Source organism: Diabrotica undecimpunctata, chromosome 1 (genome assembly GCF_040954645.1).
Source record: "Diabrotica undecimpunctata isolate CICGRU chromosome 1, icDiaUnde3, whole genome shotgun sequence".
Taxonomy (NCBI): Eukaryota; Metazoa; Arthropoda; class Insecta; order Coleoptera; family Chrysomelidae; genus Diabrotica; species Diabrotica undecimpunctata.
The window spans coordinates 166937247-166959577 of record NC_092803.1 but is presented as its reverse complement, the minus strand read 5'-3'; the positions used below and the strand labels follow the sequence as shown (position 1 = coordinate 166959577).

Here is a 22331-nt window from a genome sequence, read left to right as displayed (position 1 = left end):
ATTTACTTTATACACCACCAATATTGGTACCTCCTTGAATACCTGTAAATCTCATCTCTATGCAGATGATACACAAATTTACCACTCATTTTACCCAGTTGACAGAGCAAGTGCTATTGAGATTGTTAATCAAGATATTAAATCATTGATTACTTGGGCAGGAAATCATGCATTAAATATAAATTCTAAAAAAACTAATCTGGTGGTTTTTGGTCCAAACAGGGTGTGTTTGGAAATAAGTAACATCATTGAAATAGTTGTTAATAATGAAACCATTAAACCTGTAACTAGTGCAAAAAATCTAGGTTTAACTTTAGATAATCACCTCAAATTTACAAAACATATTAACACCTGTGTGAGTAAAGCATTTCTTAGTCTAAGAACAATTTACCATAATCGCCGCTATCTGTCATACAAAGTAAAAAGAATATTGTGCGAAAGTCTGGTACTATCAAAATTTAACTATGGAGATGTTGTGTATGGGCCTTGTATTAGTTCAGATGACAGGAGAAGAATTCAAGTGGTTCAAAATTCGTGTCTTCGTCTGATCTGTGGTGTAAGAAGACACCAGCCTATTTCTCACAAATTAAAACATGTTAAATGCTTGAACATGGAAAAGAGAAGATTTCTACATACTGCTTGTCTTTTCCACAAAATTATCAAAAACTCTCTACCAGCATATCTTTTTAAAAAAATTATATACAGAACTGACATACATAACGTTAATACAAGATATAAAAATACAATTACAGCTCCGCCACATCGTACAGAACAATTCAAAAATTCATTTACATATCAAATATCAAAAGTATATAATGGATTAGCTAAAGAATTAAAATTAAAATCGATTATATCTTTTAAGAAATCTCTTAAATCTAAATTGCTAAGTGAGTAACACATGTGCAACTATTTGATGACCTGTTATGAAGTATGTATAAACTGTGTGATAGTTTTTGTACAATATTTAAATGTTAAATGTTTCTATTGGTTATGGTTTTTAATTGATTGTTACATAACATGCAAAAAAATATATTATATTTTTTTTTTCTCTCTTGCTTAAGATGAAAAGCAGAGGTACTGATTTCTTGAAATCAGCACCAACTGATCTTCGGCATTTTTTCTTTCTTATTGTATTTTATGCATATATAAATTATATATTTTGTGTATTGTATGAATTTGAAGGAAAAATAAAGACCTTTATTATTATTATTATTATTACTAAACTCGGTTCGCTAATCCCAGTCCGAACTGTCTAGTGAATTTAGTAATTATTTTTTTGCGAAGTTAGTTACTTTTTGACAGACTAAAAGTGGCTGGAAATTACTATACAACCAAGCACCCGTACTCATAGCCAATATTAATAGTAAACAAACTAAATAGTAAATAAAATAGAACTTTGCGAATTACCGACAATCAATATTTATTTATCTGCACCATATAATAAATAGTTATGTTAAATTATAACAACTAAATATATATTTTTTAAATATATACTACCCAAAATTTGATGGGTTTAGTATACACTTCGACTATTTAGAATAATTCTTCTTTTTTTAAAGAAAGAAGTCTGTAATAGCAGGATACTTGAGCTATTAATACTGAGAAGTAGGAATTGTTGTGTTGTAGGTTTCCGACAATGAATCTGTCAAAGTTTGTGCGAGCTAAGCGAATGGAGTTTATAAACGCTAAACAAACAAAGTACATGCTAATTACAAAAAGACCACAAAATATACATCACCTATTGACAATCAATGGTAACGTGATAGAACAAGTAGAAAAATATCAGTACTTTGAAAACTTTGATCAATGAAACCAATTAGTATACTGCAGAAATAAACAGGCAAATAGAGATTGCCAGATCAGTATTTATACGAATGAAGCCACTCCTAACGTGCAAAAATCTAAATTTGGAGATCAGACTACGTACCATTCGCTGTTATATATTTTCAATATTATTATATGGAGCTGAGACTTGCGACATTAAAAAAACGCAATTTAAAAAGAATCGAGGCTTTCGAACTCTGGTTATCTTGCAGAGTATTAAAAATATCATGGACCGATAAAATCACAAATAAAGAAGTACTAGAGAGGGTTGGTAAAGAAACAGAACTAATCACCACTATACAAACCAGAAAACTGGAATACCTAGGCCACGTGATGAGGGAACCAAAATATGAAATCTTGAGACTCATAATACAGGGAAAGATTCAAGGAAGAGGATCTGTTGGCCGAAGGCAGAACTCATGGTTGAAGAATCTACGTGATTGGTATCAATGCAGATCGATTGATTTGTTTAGAGCAGCAAGTTCAAAAATAGCCATTATGATTGCCAACCTCCGTAGGGAGATGGCACTCTAAGAAGAAGAACCGTTCAGATCTTGTTTGGTTTACGTCAAATCTGAAATATTTTATAATATCTTTGAACATGTCTCGTTTCATATTGTGCCTAAAAAACTGAGGACCTTATGCTGTTGAACACAAGCTGTTGGTTGCGAAATTTTTGGCGCCGTAGACTCCTCTTACGTACATAATAGCAAAGGCAGCCTCCAGTTCTTCCAAAGTTCCAGTGTATGTGTCATTTTTCAAACATCGATGTGCTTCTATAATAGTGCATTTTTGTATATAACGCAACATGCTCTCGTTGATTATAAGATACCAAGCAATTACCATACAATTATTCTTTACATTCCTTTTTACATACGAAGTTGACCTGATTCCTGTCAGCAAATATTGTGCTGAGCGAGCGCGGCATCCTATAATAGTCAGGCAACAGTCAACATTCAATAAATATGAAGAAACTAAAAATTATAATCTTACCAGGTACTGATCCAGAACCAATAGCTTTCCATGTTGTTTCGTCTTTCGATTGTTCGCTGTCTCCAATTGAAATAGCTTTCGCTTGTTGACCTCTTTTTCCTTTGCAACTTGGCTTTGATGTATTTGGATTCACAATAATATTAGCTGAATCGTATTGTTGAGCAGTAAAAATGTTTACATAAATTGATGACTCTTATACAATAAAACTTTCTAACTGGTCTGAACCATCAGAGTCACTTGAATTACTATTTTGTAGTGGTACGTACTCTTCCTACATACATTCACCAACATAGAGGTAATCCAAAGAATCGAAAAGGAGAAAGAAATCGTGAATACAATTAAACAAAGAAAGCTTGAATATCTAGGCCACATATTGAGACACGATAAGCACCGTCTACTGCAATTTATTGTCCAGGGAAAAATAGACAGTAAGCGTGGGCCAGGCAGGAGAAGACACTCGTGGCTCCAAAATCTGAGGAAGTGGTTCGGGCTCACATCGGTCGAACTATTCAGAAGCGCCGCAAACAACCAAACAAGATCAGAATTGCCATGTTAATAGCCAACGTTCGCAACGGACAGGGCACTTGAAGAAGAAGAAGACGTACTCTTCATCGCCTGACTCATTATTTTCTTCAAATTCAGATTCACCTTCCGAAACATCTCATATTTTTCGTATTTCTTCGAGAAGTTCAAGTTCTGATAGTCCAGATCGAGACATCTTTACAGTCGTCTTGAATTTTCACAAATCAAGGTACATATGTTTCAATATTCCAGAAACGAGAATCAGTAGAATCTAATAAACTGCACGATAAACAAAAGATTTTAAGGAACAAATACCACAAAGTAACAAAAGACCTTCTAGGAACAAACGTACATAAATATAATTTTACCCATCCTACAGGAAATTGACAGAAAGAATCGCCGAATTTCCGAGAAAACGATAATAACTGACACAGAGCCAGTTTCGCTGTAAATATTTGATTTAGTGTCGATCTTCTATAATAGTAGATACTCTCCAATAATATTTTCTGCTAGTGGTTGGAGCCACTGATTTATAATATACATGAGGACTTTATATGCTGTACATATTAGAGAAATTCCACGGTAGTTTTTGCACTGGAATTTCTCTTCTTTTTTATAGATAGGGCATACTATGCTTTTCTTCCAGTCGTCGGGTATTTTCTCTGCTTGCCATATGTCTTTGATGAGCGCGTGGACGTGACTTGCTAGGTGGTCGCCACCCACCTTATACAATTCTGCTGGTATTTCGTCAACTCCCGCGGATTTATTGTTTTTATGTGCCTTAATAGTTTCGAGAACTTCCTCTATGGTTGCTTCTACCCCATTCTCTAGCTTCAAGCATGGTTTCTGAAAAAATAGCTCATTCTACAGAAAAAGTGCTAATAAACATTTGTGATCAACATTATGTCAGCTTCATTTCTTGTTTGAAATATTTTTTTCTACGGCGTACAAATTTTTGGTAAATTGACGTTTTCCGTCCCATACCCCTATACGTGGGGGGTTTTAGGGGAAAGCCCGGGGGTACGTTGTATGTTTTTTGGCGTCTCAAAATTGACATTCTCAGCAAACTTCAGCTTGTTCGTATGATTTATAGAAGTTCAGTGGTATTTTCGTCTGTAACGACTGGAGTATTCTTTTCTTGTAAATTTAGGTATATACAAATCGTTGAAATCATCACAATTTGACCATATCTTGGTTACCATTAGTCCTAGTATATTTTCTAATAGATTATTTTGAAGTACACAAAATAAGCTTTCTTTTTTATTTAGTCTTAAAATTAGTCCCAGTTTCTTCTACAATAAACCATTTTAAAGGTGACTGATTTTTCTTTCTATTTTGCAAATAATAGGGAAAATGGCCAAAACCTTTGTGGGTTAAGTTGGAGAAATATTATCTATAATAAAGTAAATCCTAAAGACTTCTACCAAACTTCTTTTTGAAGAGCAAGGATAAAAGTTTTTTTCTGTTAAGCAATATCTATACCTAGTTATGGGGAAAAATAGAAAAATCGAGTAACTGTTTTTTTTGGCTTCATTTTTTGAATAAATATTTGTCAAAAAAAATTTTCCCTTTATCGTCGTAGTTCCTTTAACCCCTATTTTTTTTAACGTAGTCAATAGCCTATTGGGCTCTCTTAACATACCACATAGTTAGCTCCATCAGCCATGTTCTACATCTTGATAGAAAAACAATCAGCAACGAGTATTATCAACCACCCTTATCTCAGTATGTCCGTCTACAGCGTCTTTACGGGCAGGACATGTATTTAGAATGGAAGAAAACAAGCTTCCAAAAAACTGTTGAATGCAAGGGAATAGGCCTATTAGAAGACCGAGAAAGCGATAGGAGGATAAGGACTCTAGAAGTGTCCTTGACAGGCGATTGTGGAAGAGAATGACTACTGACCGATGGAGAGGTTTGATAAGGGAGGCCAGGGCTTTTGATAATTAGGCTGTAGCGCCATAGGATGGATGGAATTTTGGAAACATCTAATAAAATGCGTTTCTATCTAAATTTATTTATTTTTTATAATACAAATTTACCTTTTGATGAACAATTTTTCAATTGATATATACAAAAATTTCAGTTAAATACTCGATGGAGCTCTTTTATAAACATTTCAACGACTTATTTCCATTGTCGATTCTCATATGTTTTTTCCAAACACATGTAGTCTAAAAAACGGCACAGCACATTTAACAATCTCAAAACCTTTCAAAACAAAAATATCTTTGCAGTTTTTTTTATCTTTTTAATAAAACTGCTCAACAACGAATTAATAAAAATGTGTCAATCTAAGATTTTTCTCCAGTATGCAACTTTAAATGTGATTTCAAAGATCCTGCTTGGCTAAACTGTTTAAAACAAATTTCACAAGCGTAAGGTTTTTCTCCAGTGTGGACTCTCAAATGACATTTCAAGTCATACTCTCGAGGAAACTGCTTAAAACAAATTTCACAAGCGTAAGGTTTTTCTCCAGTGTGGACTCTCAAATGACATTTCAAGTCATACTCTCGAGGAAACTGCTTAAAACAAATTTCACAAGCGTAAGGTTTTTCTCCAGTGTGGACTCTCAAATGACATTTCAAGTCATACTCTCGAGGAAACTGCTTAAAACATATTTCGCACTTGTAAGGTTTTTCTCCAGTGTGCAATCTCAAATGATCTTTCAAAGTGCTTGCTAGAGTAAACTGCTTAAAACAAATTTCGCACTTGTAAGGTTTTTCTCCAGTGTGCACTCGCATATGTCTATATAAAATACTTTTTTGGATAAACTGCTTATAACAAATTTCACACTTGTGAGGTTTTTCTCCAGTGTGAACTTTTGAATGTGTGTTTAAATTACTTGCACTAGCAAATTGCTTAAAACAAATTTCGCATGTGTAAGGTTTTTCTCCAGTGTGAATTTTCATATGTTGTTTTAAATACATTTTAGTAGCAAACGGCTTGAAACAAATTTCACACTTGTAAATTTTTTCTCCAGTATGAATCTTCATGTGATAATTTAAAGAATTTTTAAAAGTGAACTGCTTCAAACAAATTTCGCACTTGTATGGTTTTTTCCAGTGTGAATTTTCATATGTTGGTTTAAACACATTTTAGTAGTAAACTCTTTAAAACAAATTTCACACTTGTAAGGTTTTTGTCCGGTGTGAACTTCCATGTGATAATTAAAAGAATTTTTAAGACGGAACTGCTTCAAACAAATTTCGCACTTGTATGGTTTTTCTCCAGTGTGCAGTCTCAAATGAGTTTTCAAAGCGTGCGGACGAATAAACTGCTTCAAACAAATTTCACACTTATAAGGTTTTTCTCCAGTGTGAATTCTCATATGTTCATTGAAATGTCTTTTCCTAGCAAACTGCTTAAAACAAATTTCACACGTGTGAGGTTTTACTCCAGTGTGAATTTTCATATGCTGTTTTAAATACATTTCAGTAGCAAACTGCTTGAAACAACTTTCACACCTGTAAGATTTTTCTCCGGTGTGAACTTTCATGTGATGATTAAAAGAATTTTTAAAACTGAACTGCTTCAAACAAATTTCGCACTTGTATGGTTTTTCTCCAGTGTGCAGTCTCAAATGAGTTTTCAAAGCGTATGGACGAACGAACTGCTTCAAACAAATTTCACACTTATAAGGTTTTTCTCCAGTGTGAATTCTCATATGTTCTTTGAGATTTTTTTTAGCAAACTGTTTAACACAAATTTCACATTTTAATGTATTTTCTTTAACCTGTTGACTCATATCTTGTTCTTTATTACTTGTATGTGCGGGTATTGTTTTCATACTTTCCAATGTGTTCTCCTCTTGGGGAAAGCCTAAAATAAAAAACTAAAATATATTTTTTGTCAAAAAATATAGCTTAAGTGTGTTAAATTTGACACAATCTAAATATTATTTCTTTATTTATGAACAAGTCCAGAGCCATAAAAAGAGAAAATACATTTTGAAGCAAAGCTTCTATACTCGCACTGTATTACTCTTTTTTTCTTTACAGTAAAATGCTGAGGCGAGAGTTACAGTACAATGACCGCTACCATCCAGTAAGTTCCACCACGTGGATTCCAACACGGGGCTACCGCTTGAACATTCTGGACTAAATTGCGACGTATTGAACAGCAAGATCAGCAATTAATAAATTATAAAAACACCATGTTAAAATCAATATTTTTCAGTCTGATTTAATTTATTGTTGTTGCTACTAAAATCTTTGTAAGTCGAAATAAAAGTTTTAATTGTGAAGTTCAGTTTTTAAAAAAGTGTTTTTCCCAAGAACATTCATAATTGGCGCAGAGTCAGTACGGAAGTGGAAGAGTCTTTATAGATCCTCGTCACTTTTAAGTGTTTGTCCACTGTTCCAAGAACCAGCCCCAGGGAAACCGTCTGCAGAGTTCACCCGAGGGAATTAGAGAATTAGAATTTAGAAGAAGCCTCCAGGAGCAAAGGAATGCACATCGGCATCGTCTTTATCCTGTAAGCGATTTTATTATTACTTAGAATTAAGAAGATTAGATATTGAAAGAATTTTTAATAAATCAGACTCCTCTGAGTCCTTAGATTGAATCAGAGCTAAATTAGAAGATAAATAAAACAAAGATTTGAATAGATTAACAAAGATTAAAGTAATTTAAAAATATCTCCTCTAAGTCCTTAGATTGACTTTAGAGTCAGATTTAGACAAATTGAATAGCTTAATAAATACTATATATTAATAAACATAGAGATTAATAGATAGAAAATAAGTAGATTAAGATTTACATATTTATATATTGATTATTGAAAATTACTATACCGATTTGACTATTGACTATATATTATATTGAAAATTTTTAAAATATGGCAGTTCCACAATTTGACGTTAAAAATTTATGCATTCTTCCAAATTTTGACGGAAATCCAAATAAATTACATGAATTTATTAAAGTTTCTACAATACTTCTAAACCATTATTATGACAGACTTAATGCAGCTAATATACAAAACAAATTTTTGCTTCATGGTATTATCAGTAAATTAACAGGTAGAGCCAAGGAAGTTATATCTGTATATGGATGCGAAAGTTGGGACGAAATAAAAAACGCATTAATTCAAAATTTTGGAGACCAGAGAGACGAAAATTCGCTTACAAGGGATCTAGTAAATTTAAGACAAGGCTCAACAGAATCTATTATGCATTTTTATGAAAAAATCATGGGACTTTTAAGCTGTATTAATAATTACCTAGAATTACATACGATAAATGCCGATATTAAAAGGAGCAAACAAGAATTTTTCCGTCAACAAGCTCTTACAACATTCTTAGCAGGCCTACGAGAACCAATGGGCTCTGTTATCAGAGCAATGAGACCAGGAAGTTTAGCCACGGCAATACAGTACGTACAGGAAGAAAATAATGTTCGATATCTTCAAAAAAATCAAATAAGTCAACCTTCAACATCAGGAAGAAGCGAAAATTATCAAGAACGCCGACCTCAGAGACAGCAGATGCCTGTACAGATCCAGAAACCATTGTACCAACAGACAAATTTTACACCTCCACGATGGCAGCAACCAATGAGACAATTCTATCCGCAGAATCAGTTTCAGCAACCACATCGGCAACAAAACTTCGATCAATTTAGACAAAATTCAAACCCTCCAGCATTCAGGACCCAGAACCAGTCAAATGTATGGGCACCCAAACCCGGACCGCCAAAACAGTCTAGACCAACACCTATGAGTGGAATATCAGAAACCACAACCAAAGGCCGTCAAAATTTTACACCAAATTACCGAGCACAGCCAAAATTCACCGTAGAAGAACTTTACAATATACAATGCCACGGAGATGAGCAAGAAGAGAATGCCAACTACAACGATTACTACGAACCTGAATACGACAATTTTCTACAAGATACATACGAAAATCAACCAACCGAATACGAAGAAAACGTAAATTTTCGAGAGGACCCACCAGAAGCAACCGGAACGTAATTGAACTTCATTCATTTCCCGACAAGAAGGAGCTACCCTACATCGAAATTTCTAAGCCTTCTTTACGACTTTTAATCGATACAGGATCTACAAAGTCATTTCTTAACCCAGAAATAGCTTCTTCATATTTTCCAAGTTACATAAAACACGAACCCTTTGTCGTCACATCAATTTTTCAAAACTATTCCCAAAAATATTGTGCCGAAATTCCTTCATTTTCAGAATTTAATTCTGACAGCAAAATGAAATTCTACCTCTTTAAGTTTCACAAAACTTTCGATGGTCTTATTGGCCTCGACAATCTAAAACTCTTCGAAGCCCAATTAAACTTCCCTAAATCGCTCCTAGTTACAAAAGATTCTACAATCCCCATTAAATATTACGAAACAAATAAAACACAATTTTATTCCATTCATTTGGAAGCAAATTCTATTAGCCAAGTGAAAATTCCTGTCAAAGAAGAAAAAGGAACCATCATTATTCCTACCCAAAAAGTACAAGGCGTCGTAGTACGAGAAGCCCTTACTAACGCCGAGAACCACCTCGCCTGGACCGAAATTGCCAACTTCACGTCAGAACCCATTCATCTTTCTCTTATGGAACCACTCGAAAGCAATAAAATTGACATTCAAGATTTCCATATATATTCCATGGAAACAACCCCCGGACCAGACTACAGACAAGATATCGACGACTTAATTAAAACCGAACATCTTAACGAAGAAGAAGAGGAACAAGTTCGCCACCTATGCCGAAAATTCTCCGATATATTTCACCAACCAGACACTCCTCTCAGCTTTACTAACGAAGTTAAACACCACATCAGAACCAAGGATGAAGAGCCTGTATATACGAAATCATACCGGTATCCGTATGTGCACAAGGAAGAAGTAAAGAAACAAATCTCTACAATGTTAGAGCAAGGGATCATTCGACCAAGTCAATCGCCATGGTCCTCGCCTATTTGGGTCGTGGCAAAGAAACCAGATTCATCCGGTAAAATAAAGTGGAGAATAGTAGTAGATTATAGAAAGGTCAACGAGAAGACAATTGACGACCGATACAGAATTCCTCACATTAGCGATATTTTGGACAAATTGGGAAGATGTCAATATTTTACGACCCTCGACTTAGCAAGCGGATTTCACCAAATCGAGATGGCTGAAGAAGACATTCCCAAAACAGCATTTAATGTGGAAAATGGACACTATGAATATTTAAGAATGCCATTTGGACTTAAGAACGCTCCGTCCACGTTTCAACGTATGATGGACAACGTATTGAAGGGACTTCAAGGAGAAATATGCCTCGTCTATATGGACGACGTAATAGTATATTCAACATCACTACAGGAACACATAGTAAATCTCACAAAAGTATTTCAACGACTAAGAGAAGCCCGACTAAAAATCCAAGTCGACAAATGCGAATTCTTAAAAAAGCAAGTTAATTTTCTAGGACACGTAGTCACACAAGAAGGCATAAAACCGAATCCAGCGAAAATTGAAGCAATAGAAAAATATCCAATACCGAAAACAGCGAAAGAAATAAGAGGATTTCTTGGACTGCTGGGATATTACAGGAAGTTTATTCGAGACTTCGCAAAAATCACAAAACCACTAACAAGATGCTTGAAAAAAGATGCAAAGATCGAACATACACCCGAATTCGTAGAATGCTTTGAAAATTGCAGGAAATTATTAATGAATGAGCCATTATTGCAATATCCAGATTTTTCCAAACCGTTTAACCTCACAACAGATGCCAGTAACTTCGCTATCGGTGCAGTACTTTCCCAAGGACCAATTGGCAGTGATAAGCCAATTGCCTTTGCTTCCAGGACACTAAATGAAACCGAAACCAAGTACTCTACAATAGAAAAGGAAATGTTAGCAATGGTGTGGGCAACTAAGTATTTTCGACCTTACCTATTTGGAAGAAAATTTAAAATACTTTCAGACCACCGTCCTTTGCAATATCTATTCTCCCTAAAGGAACCCAACTCCAAACTAGTACGTTGGAGATTAAAATTAGAAGAATTTGACTACGAAGTAATTTACAAAAAAGGCAAAGCTAATACAAATGCGGACGCACTGTCTCGAATCGAAATACACACAAAGGAAACTAAAGACATCGATTCACAAATTAAGGAAGTCTTTGATGATTTAGTAGACATGGAAGACGATGGATGGTCAACGACTAATAATCCAGATGCAGATCGAATAATCGACGAGATTGTAGAAGAAAAAGCAACAGAATTAATTCCAGAAAACATCCCAGAAGATACTGTTGAAAACGAAGATCAAAACATAGACGAAGACGGAAATGAAACCATACATACAGCAGTAGAAAACCCAATTCTTGGTATACCTATTTCGGAAAAACCACTTAACTTCTACAATAACCAAATTATAGTCAGAATCGTCAACTACAATCCACGACCTCCAGTAATTATACAAACCTTTCCGAATAAAAGACGTTATCATATCCAGCTGTCGAAAGATCAGTTAAAAGCTGATACCATAAAAATTTTTAAGGAACACCTCAACCCGAAAAAGAAGTATGCAATTTTATTTGAAGCAGAAGAAGAAATTTTTGCAGAAATTTGCGAAATTATCAGGAAAACTTTTAAACACAACGCATATGACTTAGTAAAGTGCAATCTTTTATTGGAAGATGTCAACCTAGAAGAACAACAAAAAGAGATTATAAAAAACTATCATGAAGGAAAAACGAACCATAGAGGAATAGCTGAAACAGAAAGTCAAATAAGGAAACGATACTACTGGCCTAATATGAAGAAGGACATAGAAGATATCATAAACTTTTGTGATATATGTCAAGAAAATAAATACGACAGACTTCCTCCCAAACCAAAATTTATGGTTACACCAACTCCCACTAAACCACTGGAAATAGTTCACATTGATTTATTCCAGGCTGATGGACAAAAGTTTCTAACCATAATAGACGCATTTTCGAAATATGGGCAAGCCTACCCAATAAATGGAGGAAACGCAATCAATGTACTCAACGCCCTATTGATTTTTATAACACATCATGGACTCCCAACAATGATAGTAGCCGATAATGGTACGGAATTTAAAAATGGAGTAATACAAGAATTTGTAGACTCTCATAAAATCTCAATCCACTATACAACACCAGAGAATCCGCAATCCAACGGGATGATTGAGAGATTTCATTCTACGTTAATCGAACATCTTCGAATCCTAAGGAACACCAAAGCAAAGCTCTCGATTAAAGAACAAATGCTATACGCTATAATTAGGTACAATAATTCCATACATTCAGCAACGAAGTTAAGACCCATCGACATATTAAACGGACATATCGACGCAAAAGATCCCTTTGACGTTGACATACAGAAAGTAATACTGAACAATTATATCCAAAATCATAGAGAGATAACAAAGGAATTATACAAGGAAGTAAACCAGCAAATACAAGAGAATAAAAATAAAGTCATTGAAAACAGAAATAAATCGAGACAAGACCCTATTACGTATAAACCAAGCACAAAAATCTATACACGAAAAACAGTTACCAGAAATAAATTACTTCCGCGATATTCCGCAAAACATATAAAAAGAAATAACGAAGTGACTGTAAAAACATCAAAAACTACAGTTCACAAGAAAAACATAAAACATCAACCTAAATCAAAAACTAATTCTAAACCGTCCGCACAGGATCACCCTGACAATGAGAGAAGAAGAGAAGATCAAGGACCTGAAAGACAACCCAGGATTAATTCCCCTCAACCTGGGACAAGCAAAGATTCATACTAGTACACACGACTTCAAATACTTTTTCAAACTACTACCAATAAAAGAAGAATTGGACATAATTGAAACCAGTACGACGCAAAGACCACAGCAGTTCAAAATGGACTTAGCCATTACCTTTTTCGTGTATTATATTTATCCTTCATTTTCTTGTCCTACATCTTAATTCCTTTACTTATTATCATTTATTTCCTATACCTACCACAAATTCTACTACAATCATTCCTCCTCATAAAGTCTCCCCATAAACAAAAAAAAAATCCTTTCAATATTTGGAAGAATCATGTCCCCGAATCAACCGAAATTACAACTCGATGTTCTACAACAAAAATTTCGGCCCTAAAAGAAACTTATCTCATCAATCTTCCGCCCAGATGCAAATTCAAAACCCCAATCCAGAGTTACATAAATTCAAGGACAACCATCCCAGAGCAACCGCTAATGCTTCCCAAAATAAGAACCATAGATATTCAAACAGCGATTAAATCCCCTGCATGAACTCTCTAAGGAAGATGAACATCTAGAGACAATTAATCCGAAATTATGGAACCATAGCCATAACCATTTTTGGATGACTCCTTTATATATCTTTATTACAATAATCTGCCTCTATATATGTTACAGGTATAAAACAAACAACAAAAAACCCAACAACTCAACAGTTCTGTTCGTCCCTCACAAAACTTCTTCAGGGGATGGAGTAGTTACAGTACAATGACCGCTACCATCCAGTAAGTTCCACCACGTGGATTCCAACACGGGGCTACCGCTTGAACATTCTGGACTAAATTGCGACGTATTGAACAGCAAGATCAGCAATTAATAAATTATAAAAACACCATGTTAAAATCAATATTTTTCAGTCTGATTTAATTTATTGTTGTTGCTACTAAAATCTTTGTAAGTCGAAATAAAAGTTTTAATTGTGAAGTTCAGTTTTTAAAAAAGTGTTTTTCCCAAGAACATTCATAATTCGAGCGTCACGGAACTAGCGCCACAAGATGGCGTGTCACGGGTAGCGTCAAGATTCTTAACATCGATTCATTACTCTCAATCAATTTGTTTCTAGTCATCATACATTTACTTTAAGCAGATTTAAATTAAAAACTGCATGAAAAATATTATGAAAAGAAGACAATAAATGAGAGGTAAAAAATTTTAAATAATAAAAATTTAAAATTTAATAAAAGTCATAAATGTCATTAGATTAATAATAGTCCAGGGCGGATCTGTTTTGAGGTGGATGTGAGAGGTGGCATTCGGATTTTTGCAGAAATAGTTAGGTGATAACTTCAGTAATAATAATTAAGACAATTTTTAACAAAAATATTTTAGCACTTTTTGCCTAAAAAACCGTTCTCTCAAAAATATCGCTTGAAGCAACGCCGCTACGCGCGCGAAATCAATTTTAAATGAACGTTGTATCAATTCGACAGTAAAAATTCGATATCTTTTGATCAGAGTGTCCTATCGACAAAAATTAAAAAGCGTTTTGAAGGTGAAGAGCGCTGCTTTCTTGTGCAAATTTTGCATTTTTCTGGAATTAAAGTTAGTTTTTATAAAAGTGTTAAATAAATAAACGTTGCGCGATTTTTGCCATTATTTTACGATTCTGACCTGTCTCTGTCTCTCGTAGATCTCCTGGCGAACACGTTGCAATGAACACAAGCACACAACAAACAAATGATGGCTCTTGTCAGAGCCAGTTGACAATCGGACCAACACTTCGAGTATCATCATCATTCAATCTTCGCTTATCCACTGCTGGACATAGATCTCCCTCATAATTTTCCATCTATTTCGATCTTGTGCCTCTTGCATCCAATTCCTATGACAACGTTTTAGATCGTCAGTCCAACGTGTTGGTGGACGACCTCTACTTCGGTAGGCATCATCTCTTGGTCTCCATTCCAGTATCCGCTTTGTCCATCTATTGTCTGTCATTCGAGCCACGTGACCTGCCCAGTTCCATTTTAGTGTTGCTACTCTCTCTACTGCAACAGCCACTCCTGTTCTTTGTCGTAGCTCGCGATTTGGGATCTTGTCTCGTAGTGAAACGCCCAACATAGCACGCTCCATCGCCCTTTGACACACACGGATCTTTTGAACTGTTCTCCTTGTCATGGTCAACGTTTCGGCACCGTAAGTTAACACTGGCAAAACACACTGATTAAACGTTTTTCTTTTAAGGCATATTGGTATATCAGACGATTTGAAAATATGGTTCAGCTTGCCGAAGGCTGCCCAAGTCAGTCTTATACGACGGAGAAGCTCAACGGTTTGGTTATCTTTTCCTATGCGAATCTCATGACCTAGGTATTTATAGGCCATTACCTGGTCTATGGATCTTGTTCCTACGCATATATCTTCGCTGACTACAAGATTTGTCATCATCTGGGTTTTAGATATATTTATTTTCAATCCCCCTTCTAGCGAGGAAAGGTAGAGCTGATTTAAAAGTTCTTTGGCCTCATCTATCCTATCAGCTATAAGTACAATATCATCTGCAAACCTAAGATGGCTAAGCTTTTCTCCGTTTATGTTTATGCCCTTGTCGGTCAGTTTTGCCCTTTTACATATATATTCCAAAAGCGTAGTGAACAGTTTCGGCGATATGGTGTCCCCCTGGCGTACTCCACGTTGTATCGGGAATTTCTGGTTTGACGATTACCCACTCTAACACTGGCTGTTGCGTTTTGGTATATATGTTTAATTATATTTATATACCGATAGTCAATTCGGCATTCTGTCAAGGCTTCCAACATTTTTTGTTGATTTACGGTGTCGAATGCCTTTTTATAGTCGACAAATATTAAAGCTAGTGGTTTATTATATTCAGTGCATTTTTCTATAAGATTTTTTATTACCAGTAGGTGATCGTTTGTTCCATAGCCTTTTCTAAAACCCGCCTGTTCTATGGGCTGATAAAATTCCAATATATTTTCTAGTCGTTTCGTAATTATTTTTGTAAATAGTTTATAAATATGTGAAAGTAGACTTATGGGCCTGTAATTCCTGAGGTCGGTAGCATCCCCTTTTTTATGAAGTATGATAATTTCTGCGTTATACCACTGGGTTGGTGTTATTGCTTCCTGTATGTCAAATACACTTCGAGTATGTCAAATACATATTGAAGGCATCAGCCGGAGCAAGAGCGAATATCTTAGCAAGCTACTGGCAAAAAACAAAATTGACGTGGTTACTGTTCAAGAAACACATACTGCAGACGACCTACAATTAAAAAACCGTGGCCAAATCCCTGGATACACACCAATAGCTTCAATCAAACACGCTCAGTACGGTATCGCGACTTATTGTAGAGCAGACATCAAACATTACAGCACATGTCACTCTTACTCGACACAGGAGATTTTTATACTTGCTGTGAAAGTAGACGAAATAACTATAATCAATACATACAAACCACTGAATGCTAAATGGCCACAAAACGTACTTTCTACATTTTCTCACCCGACAATATACACTGGAGACTTTAACAGCCACGATACTACATGGGGATATAACCAATGTAACCAACAGGGAGAACAAATTGCCGAATGGGCTGAGTTTCACTTTTATACGATGCAAAACAGAAACCCACCTTGCATTCTGCAAGATGGCAAAAGGTCTACAATCCCGATCTCTCGTTTATATCTTCCAGCGAAAGGAGCTCAAAAAACGACTTTAAGAACGCCAAAAAGGAAGTTCTCGATAACTTTCCTAGATCCCAACATAGACCAATAATTACAAAATTGGGCACCACCATCCCTATTATAAATTCAATCCCTTTGCCAAGATGGAATTTTCGGAAGGCAAGGTGGGAAGAGTTTAAATTCCAACTTGAAAGTGATAAATGACATATCAAACAAGTGGTCCAAAATTATGAAAGCTTTGCATCACTAATGATTAGCTGTGCAAAAAAGCACATCCCACTTGGGTTACCAAATCCTACATCCCATGCTGAAACGACGAGTGTAAAGAACTACTTGATCAGTATGAGAAATCTGGAGATCCTGAAGTTGGTGAAAAACTCTTGAGAAACCCTTAAATTGCTCAAAAAAAGCTCAAAAATGCCAACAAAACCCAGCACTACCGATAAATACAGACATCGCTGAGCTAGACCAAAGAGAGTTACGACTGAAATCCAGACATCCACCTACTAGAACTGCTACAAGATTGGCTGATTTCACAACTGAGGGGCACTGGATGGGCGAATGGAATCCAGATATCAGAAAAGCTAATCTCATAGAAAACCCTACAATTAAACCAGAATGCTTTTCTCTTCTTCGTCGTGAATGGTGCAACCTTAATAGAATACGAGTTGGTCATGGAGTTTATAACAAGTCTCTGAACCAGTGTTCCAGTGAAGTCTCTGATTTCTTGAAGACTGCCACCAAGTTCGTTGGCAGTCTTCAAGAAATCTAACAACTCACTCCCAAGGCAAGAGATTGGCTTCGAGGCGGTAACCTTCGACATAATAATTTTTTATTTTATATATGTTCTATGTTTGTGTTTTCTTATTTATTATTGTTATTATCATTATATTTTTAATGTAAAACTGCATGTGTTAAGTTCATACGCATATATATATATATATATATATATATATATATATATATATATATATATATATATATATATATATATATATGGAATTTCCATTGTTAAAAGTCAATCTTCAAAACCTATGACATGAAATTTCGGTTTTGATTTTTGCAACAAATGTGGGGCATTTGAAATAGGCCTAAAAAACGCCGAATTTAAACTTTCATATTACAAACGATCTAAAACATTAAAAACTGTTTTTTTTTTCGATTACACAAGCACTTTTTCTATACTACACTACTTCAGCTATAAATTTCACCTAATGCCATATTCATGGAAGTATTTTCCGTGAAATGCAATCGTTTGTAATGTGAAAATTTAGCGTTTTTTAGGAATATTCGAAATACCTCATATTTATAGTCAAAACTCAACACCGAAATTTCATGCCGTAAGTTTTAAAGATTGGACTTTAACAATGAAAATTCCATAGTGACTGGTTAATGGAAAAGTGATAAATTTTAATGATCTCATGAGAATCGTCAAAAATGGCAAAAATTGTAAAGTTAAAAAATATAGTCCCTAAGTAATGTTTCCACTATCTTCAATTATTTTCATTTGATTTTTATTGTTTTAATGTGTATTTCATATAATTTTTTTATCATTATCTTTGCTCTTTTCTTCATTTATTTTTTTTCTTGTGTTCTTTAATAGTCAATCCATTATAAATAAGAGTGAACGTTATAGCTTTTGCATTTCAAAACTTTTAGATCTTTTTCCATTCAGTTAAACTTCAAAATTTCTGTTTTAAATAAATTTTCTTGTAATACTCTTGATATTTTATATATATATATATATATATATATACATATATATATATATATATATATATATATATATATATATATATATATATATATAGAACCTTATTTAATTCCTGGGTTTGTCAGTCTGTTATTATTATTGCTTTAATGTTTCGGCTATTTTCCATTCTCAATGAGCACTTTAGTTATTTAACGTTATGTAAGGTAATAGAACCATTAGTTGACAGTGATCCAGTAGTTGACAATATAAGTTTCATTTTCAAAAAATAAGCTAAGTTTTATTATTAGAAACCAGAAATCTACCTCTTAGAAGGTTAGTATTTTTGCACATTATGACATGTTTATTTGTTTGTATTAAATTATTGTAAAACCCCAATGTTTATTGCAAGCTATAAGCAAACTCAAAATAAGCTTAAAAAGTAGCTATCTCATTGGTTACAATATTGTAAATGGGTGTCATCTACTGGTTCTTATATTCGTATAATGTACCAGTAGTTGATATGGATGTCAACTACTAGTGAAATGATCGTTAAAATTATTTGTCCCTAAAACGCTTTATAAGCCTTCTCAAAGTGTGTTGTTTTTTCTAAAATATTCTTAAGGGAATATTTAGATCTATACCAGTAGATGACAGCATGTCATTTACTAGATCATAAGACTGCCAACTACTGGTGTTTCTTTATTTCAGATATTTTATGATGCTTCCAACCAAAGGAAATATGTTTCGGTATTTAGACGAGCAAATGGAATCTGCATTAGCTGCGATTTCAAATTGTCAATCAGTTGCTTCTGCAGCTAAAAACAATGGAGTATCCAGAAGTACATGAATTCATAGAATTAACAATAGCGTGTCAAAATTTAGACAAATGGGTCCAGATTCCATTTCGACGAAAGAAGAAGAAAAAAATATTGTCCTTTGGATTTTCACAATGACAAAAGCTGGGTTTCCAACTGGTAAAGAAGCTTTACCTACCAGCGTTCAACACTTAATACAAGAACTGAAAAGAAAGAACCCTTTTAAATCAAATAGACCTAGGCAGAAATAGTTTTTTGGTACTATGGTTTTTTTAAAAATCTTTCAGTTAATTCAGTTATTATAATTAGTTATTACTTCAAAACAATGGCAAGAATATCACGAGAAAAAGCAAATGGAAAAAACAGTATAAGAGGAAAATAAAAAACTAAGGGCAGAGGAAAGAAAAAGAAAAAAAAGAAGAAGAAAAAGTGCAACTAAGAAAATAAAAGAAAAACACACGAAAGAAAAGTATTTATTTCTTCAGGTTCAGAGACTTGTGAAGAATTTTTCCCAAATCTTTGAGAAGTTAGAATTTCCCAATATAACTTGTGCTGGAGATCGATTAAAATATGAATTTAAGAAAAAGCTTGAAGTTGACGGGTAGTTAAAATATCGTCAATTACTGGATCCTGTAGGTGTCAACTACCAGAATTTTGAAAATATTAAATGTCATCTACTGGGTAATTTGCAACCTGCAAGAAAATCTAACATTTTTTGTTTAATATTACATTTTGTAAATATTTTCAGTTAGTTTCTTATTTTACAAACATTAACTATCCTGAAACATAGTTAATAAAAATATTTAAATCTGTAACTGTTTTAGTGCCAGATTTGTATATATTTTTTCTTAAGCTGTCAACTACTGGTTCTGTTTTACATGGAATGCAAAAATGGTATGTGACCCTAATATACATATGGCAGGTACTTACTTCAAAATACAAATGGTTCAGGGTCATATCTTAAATATCAGCCTATGGTGCATTTAAGAAACAGCTCAATTTATTAAATTATGATACATATTGGAAAGATCTTTAGTATCAATCTTATTATTGATATAATGTTGATATTTTTTATGTGAATTGTCTAAAATCTGCATCTTTTGTTCTAGTTTTGTTTTTTTTTTTCAAACTCTGTACATTTTCGCAATCAAAACAATGGCAATTTTCTAGAGAAAGGTTGGCTAAAGCTGTAGTGTTTGATTTGTTGGTTTGTACACTATGTTTGTGTGCAACAACCCTTCTATGTAGATATTGGTGTATCTGCCCAATATATGTTGAATTGCAATATATATGTTTACTTTACAATTTACTTTATAAAAAATATCCAACTGATGATCTTTATTAACCTTGGGTTTAAATATTGAAAAATATTTTACCAATGTTTTTAATGATTTATGTCCAACATTAATATCACATTTTGCCAACATTATCGCCATTTATTTAGAGAATACCATACATTAATGGATTTACAGATGGAAACAACAATAACAAACAATATATAGATAGATATATATATATATATATATATATATATATATATATATATATATATATATTTACAGAATTTGATTCGAAATCCTTTGTAATTCTTGACTATGCAAGGAATCATGAACATCGGAACTGCAGTCAATATCTTAATTTGAAACTACATTTATTTCATCAGTTCGATATTTCATTGACTCTATTTTCAACTTTATCAGGAACTTACTACGAAATTAACTAACAATTAGATACAAACATAACATTCACATTTTTTTAACTTATGAAAGGTTGTTTTTTTTACAGCAAATTATGTCAGAGCAACTTATATTTTATGATAAATAAGGTCTTTTTATATATAAAAAGACATTTCATAAGATAAAAAAATTCTGAATATTATGTTTGTATGTAATTGTTTTAATCTATTGACTGCAGTTCCGATATTCTAAAACGATTCCTTAGAGTAACAACAAGCCAACAAAAATTTGTCACATAAGTGATTTTTATTATTAAATTGACTTTACTTTGAAATTGACTACTATTTAATTGAATTAAACTTTTAAAAGATCTAAAAATTTGATTTAAAAAGATTTAGCTGAATCTAACTTAACATAACAATCTAACCATATATAACCTAAAACTGCTACCAAACCAGTATTTTTTTTTAAAGTAGGGTAGAGTAAAATGTTAAAATATTTAATTAAAAATATCACTTTTTATAAGAAAATATATTTTGTATAACCATGGCAACATTATTTCTTGTTGTTTTCTGGTGTCTAATATGGCGGTGGCTTTTAAATACAAGATATAATTTAAATGAAAATTACATAAAAAAGAACGTTGAGCAACCATTAAAAATCATTGTAAAATAATCAGAAGAGAAACAGAATTCATATATAAATAATATAATATATATGATATAAATTTCGGGTCCGTAGACGTCGTACCTTCTTGCTCCACTAGTACCCTCCTGTCCAACAAGTGCAATTGAAGTAGAATCTAATGATATTTCATGTTCTTAGACCTCCTACCCGTATAGTATATGAAAACTTACCTTCTTCATTTGTTTGGCTTTGTTCTGATGACATAGGTTTATGTTCATCTTGCCCTATTTCAATTTTTATGGGAATTTTCTTCAAAACATAATGAAATGTATCATGTGTAGTTTCACTTTTGGGTTCTTGTTTAATTTCAATTTTAAAATTATCCAGAAGAGTATCATTCACGTCATTATCTATTTTATAAGTCTCCTCAGCAACTTCTTGTTTTACTTCCATTTTTGACTACTTCCGTTTGATTAAACTTGGTCTGTGTATTGATTTCTACTTCAATAATAACCACGAATAACCACATAATAACACCAAAACTCCAAAACAAAAAAGCCATTCCCTACAGACATCAGACTCAGACAGCACTGTCGTGACATTGACATTGACGTCGACGACTAGGGATGCGCGATGTTCATCGATGATTGAAAAACATCGATGTTGAACGCTCGATGGTCGATGTTTTGCCATCGATATTGAGTATTCGTTAACATCGATGGTAACATCGATGTTAAATGAA

At 33.6% G+C, this 22331-nt stretch overlaps 1 protein-coding gene across 1 annotated transcript; it reads right to left on the bottom strand.

Moving 5' to 3' along the window:
- Positions 1-5360: 5360 nt before the first annotated feature.
- Positions 5361-22190, bottom strand: LOC140441220 (uncharacterized). Its single transcript, XM_072531807.1, has 2 exons — positions 21820-22190; positions 5361-7161 (listed from the first exon to the last, which is right to left on the bottom strand). The coding sequence occupies exons 1-2, from the start codon at positions 22040-22042 to the stop codon at positions 6371-6373; spliced, it is 1014 nt and encodes a 337-aa protein (XP_072387908.1). The 5' UTR covers positions 22043-22190; the 3' UTR covers positions 5361-6370.
- Between the last annotated feature and the right edge of the window lie 141 nt (positions 22191-22331).

Bases quoted from the DNA above. Each gene is read 5' to 3' on its own strand.
- LOC140441220 (XM_072531807.1), bottom strand. From the start codon at position 22,042: ATGGAAGTAAAACAAGAAGTTGCTGAGGAGACTTATAAAATAGATAAT. The intron at 7,162-21,819 runs GTAAGTTTTCAT...TTTTTATTTTAG, and splicing joins AAGCCAAACAAATGAAGAAG to GCTTTCCCCAAGAGGAGAAC.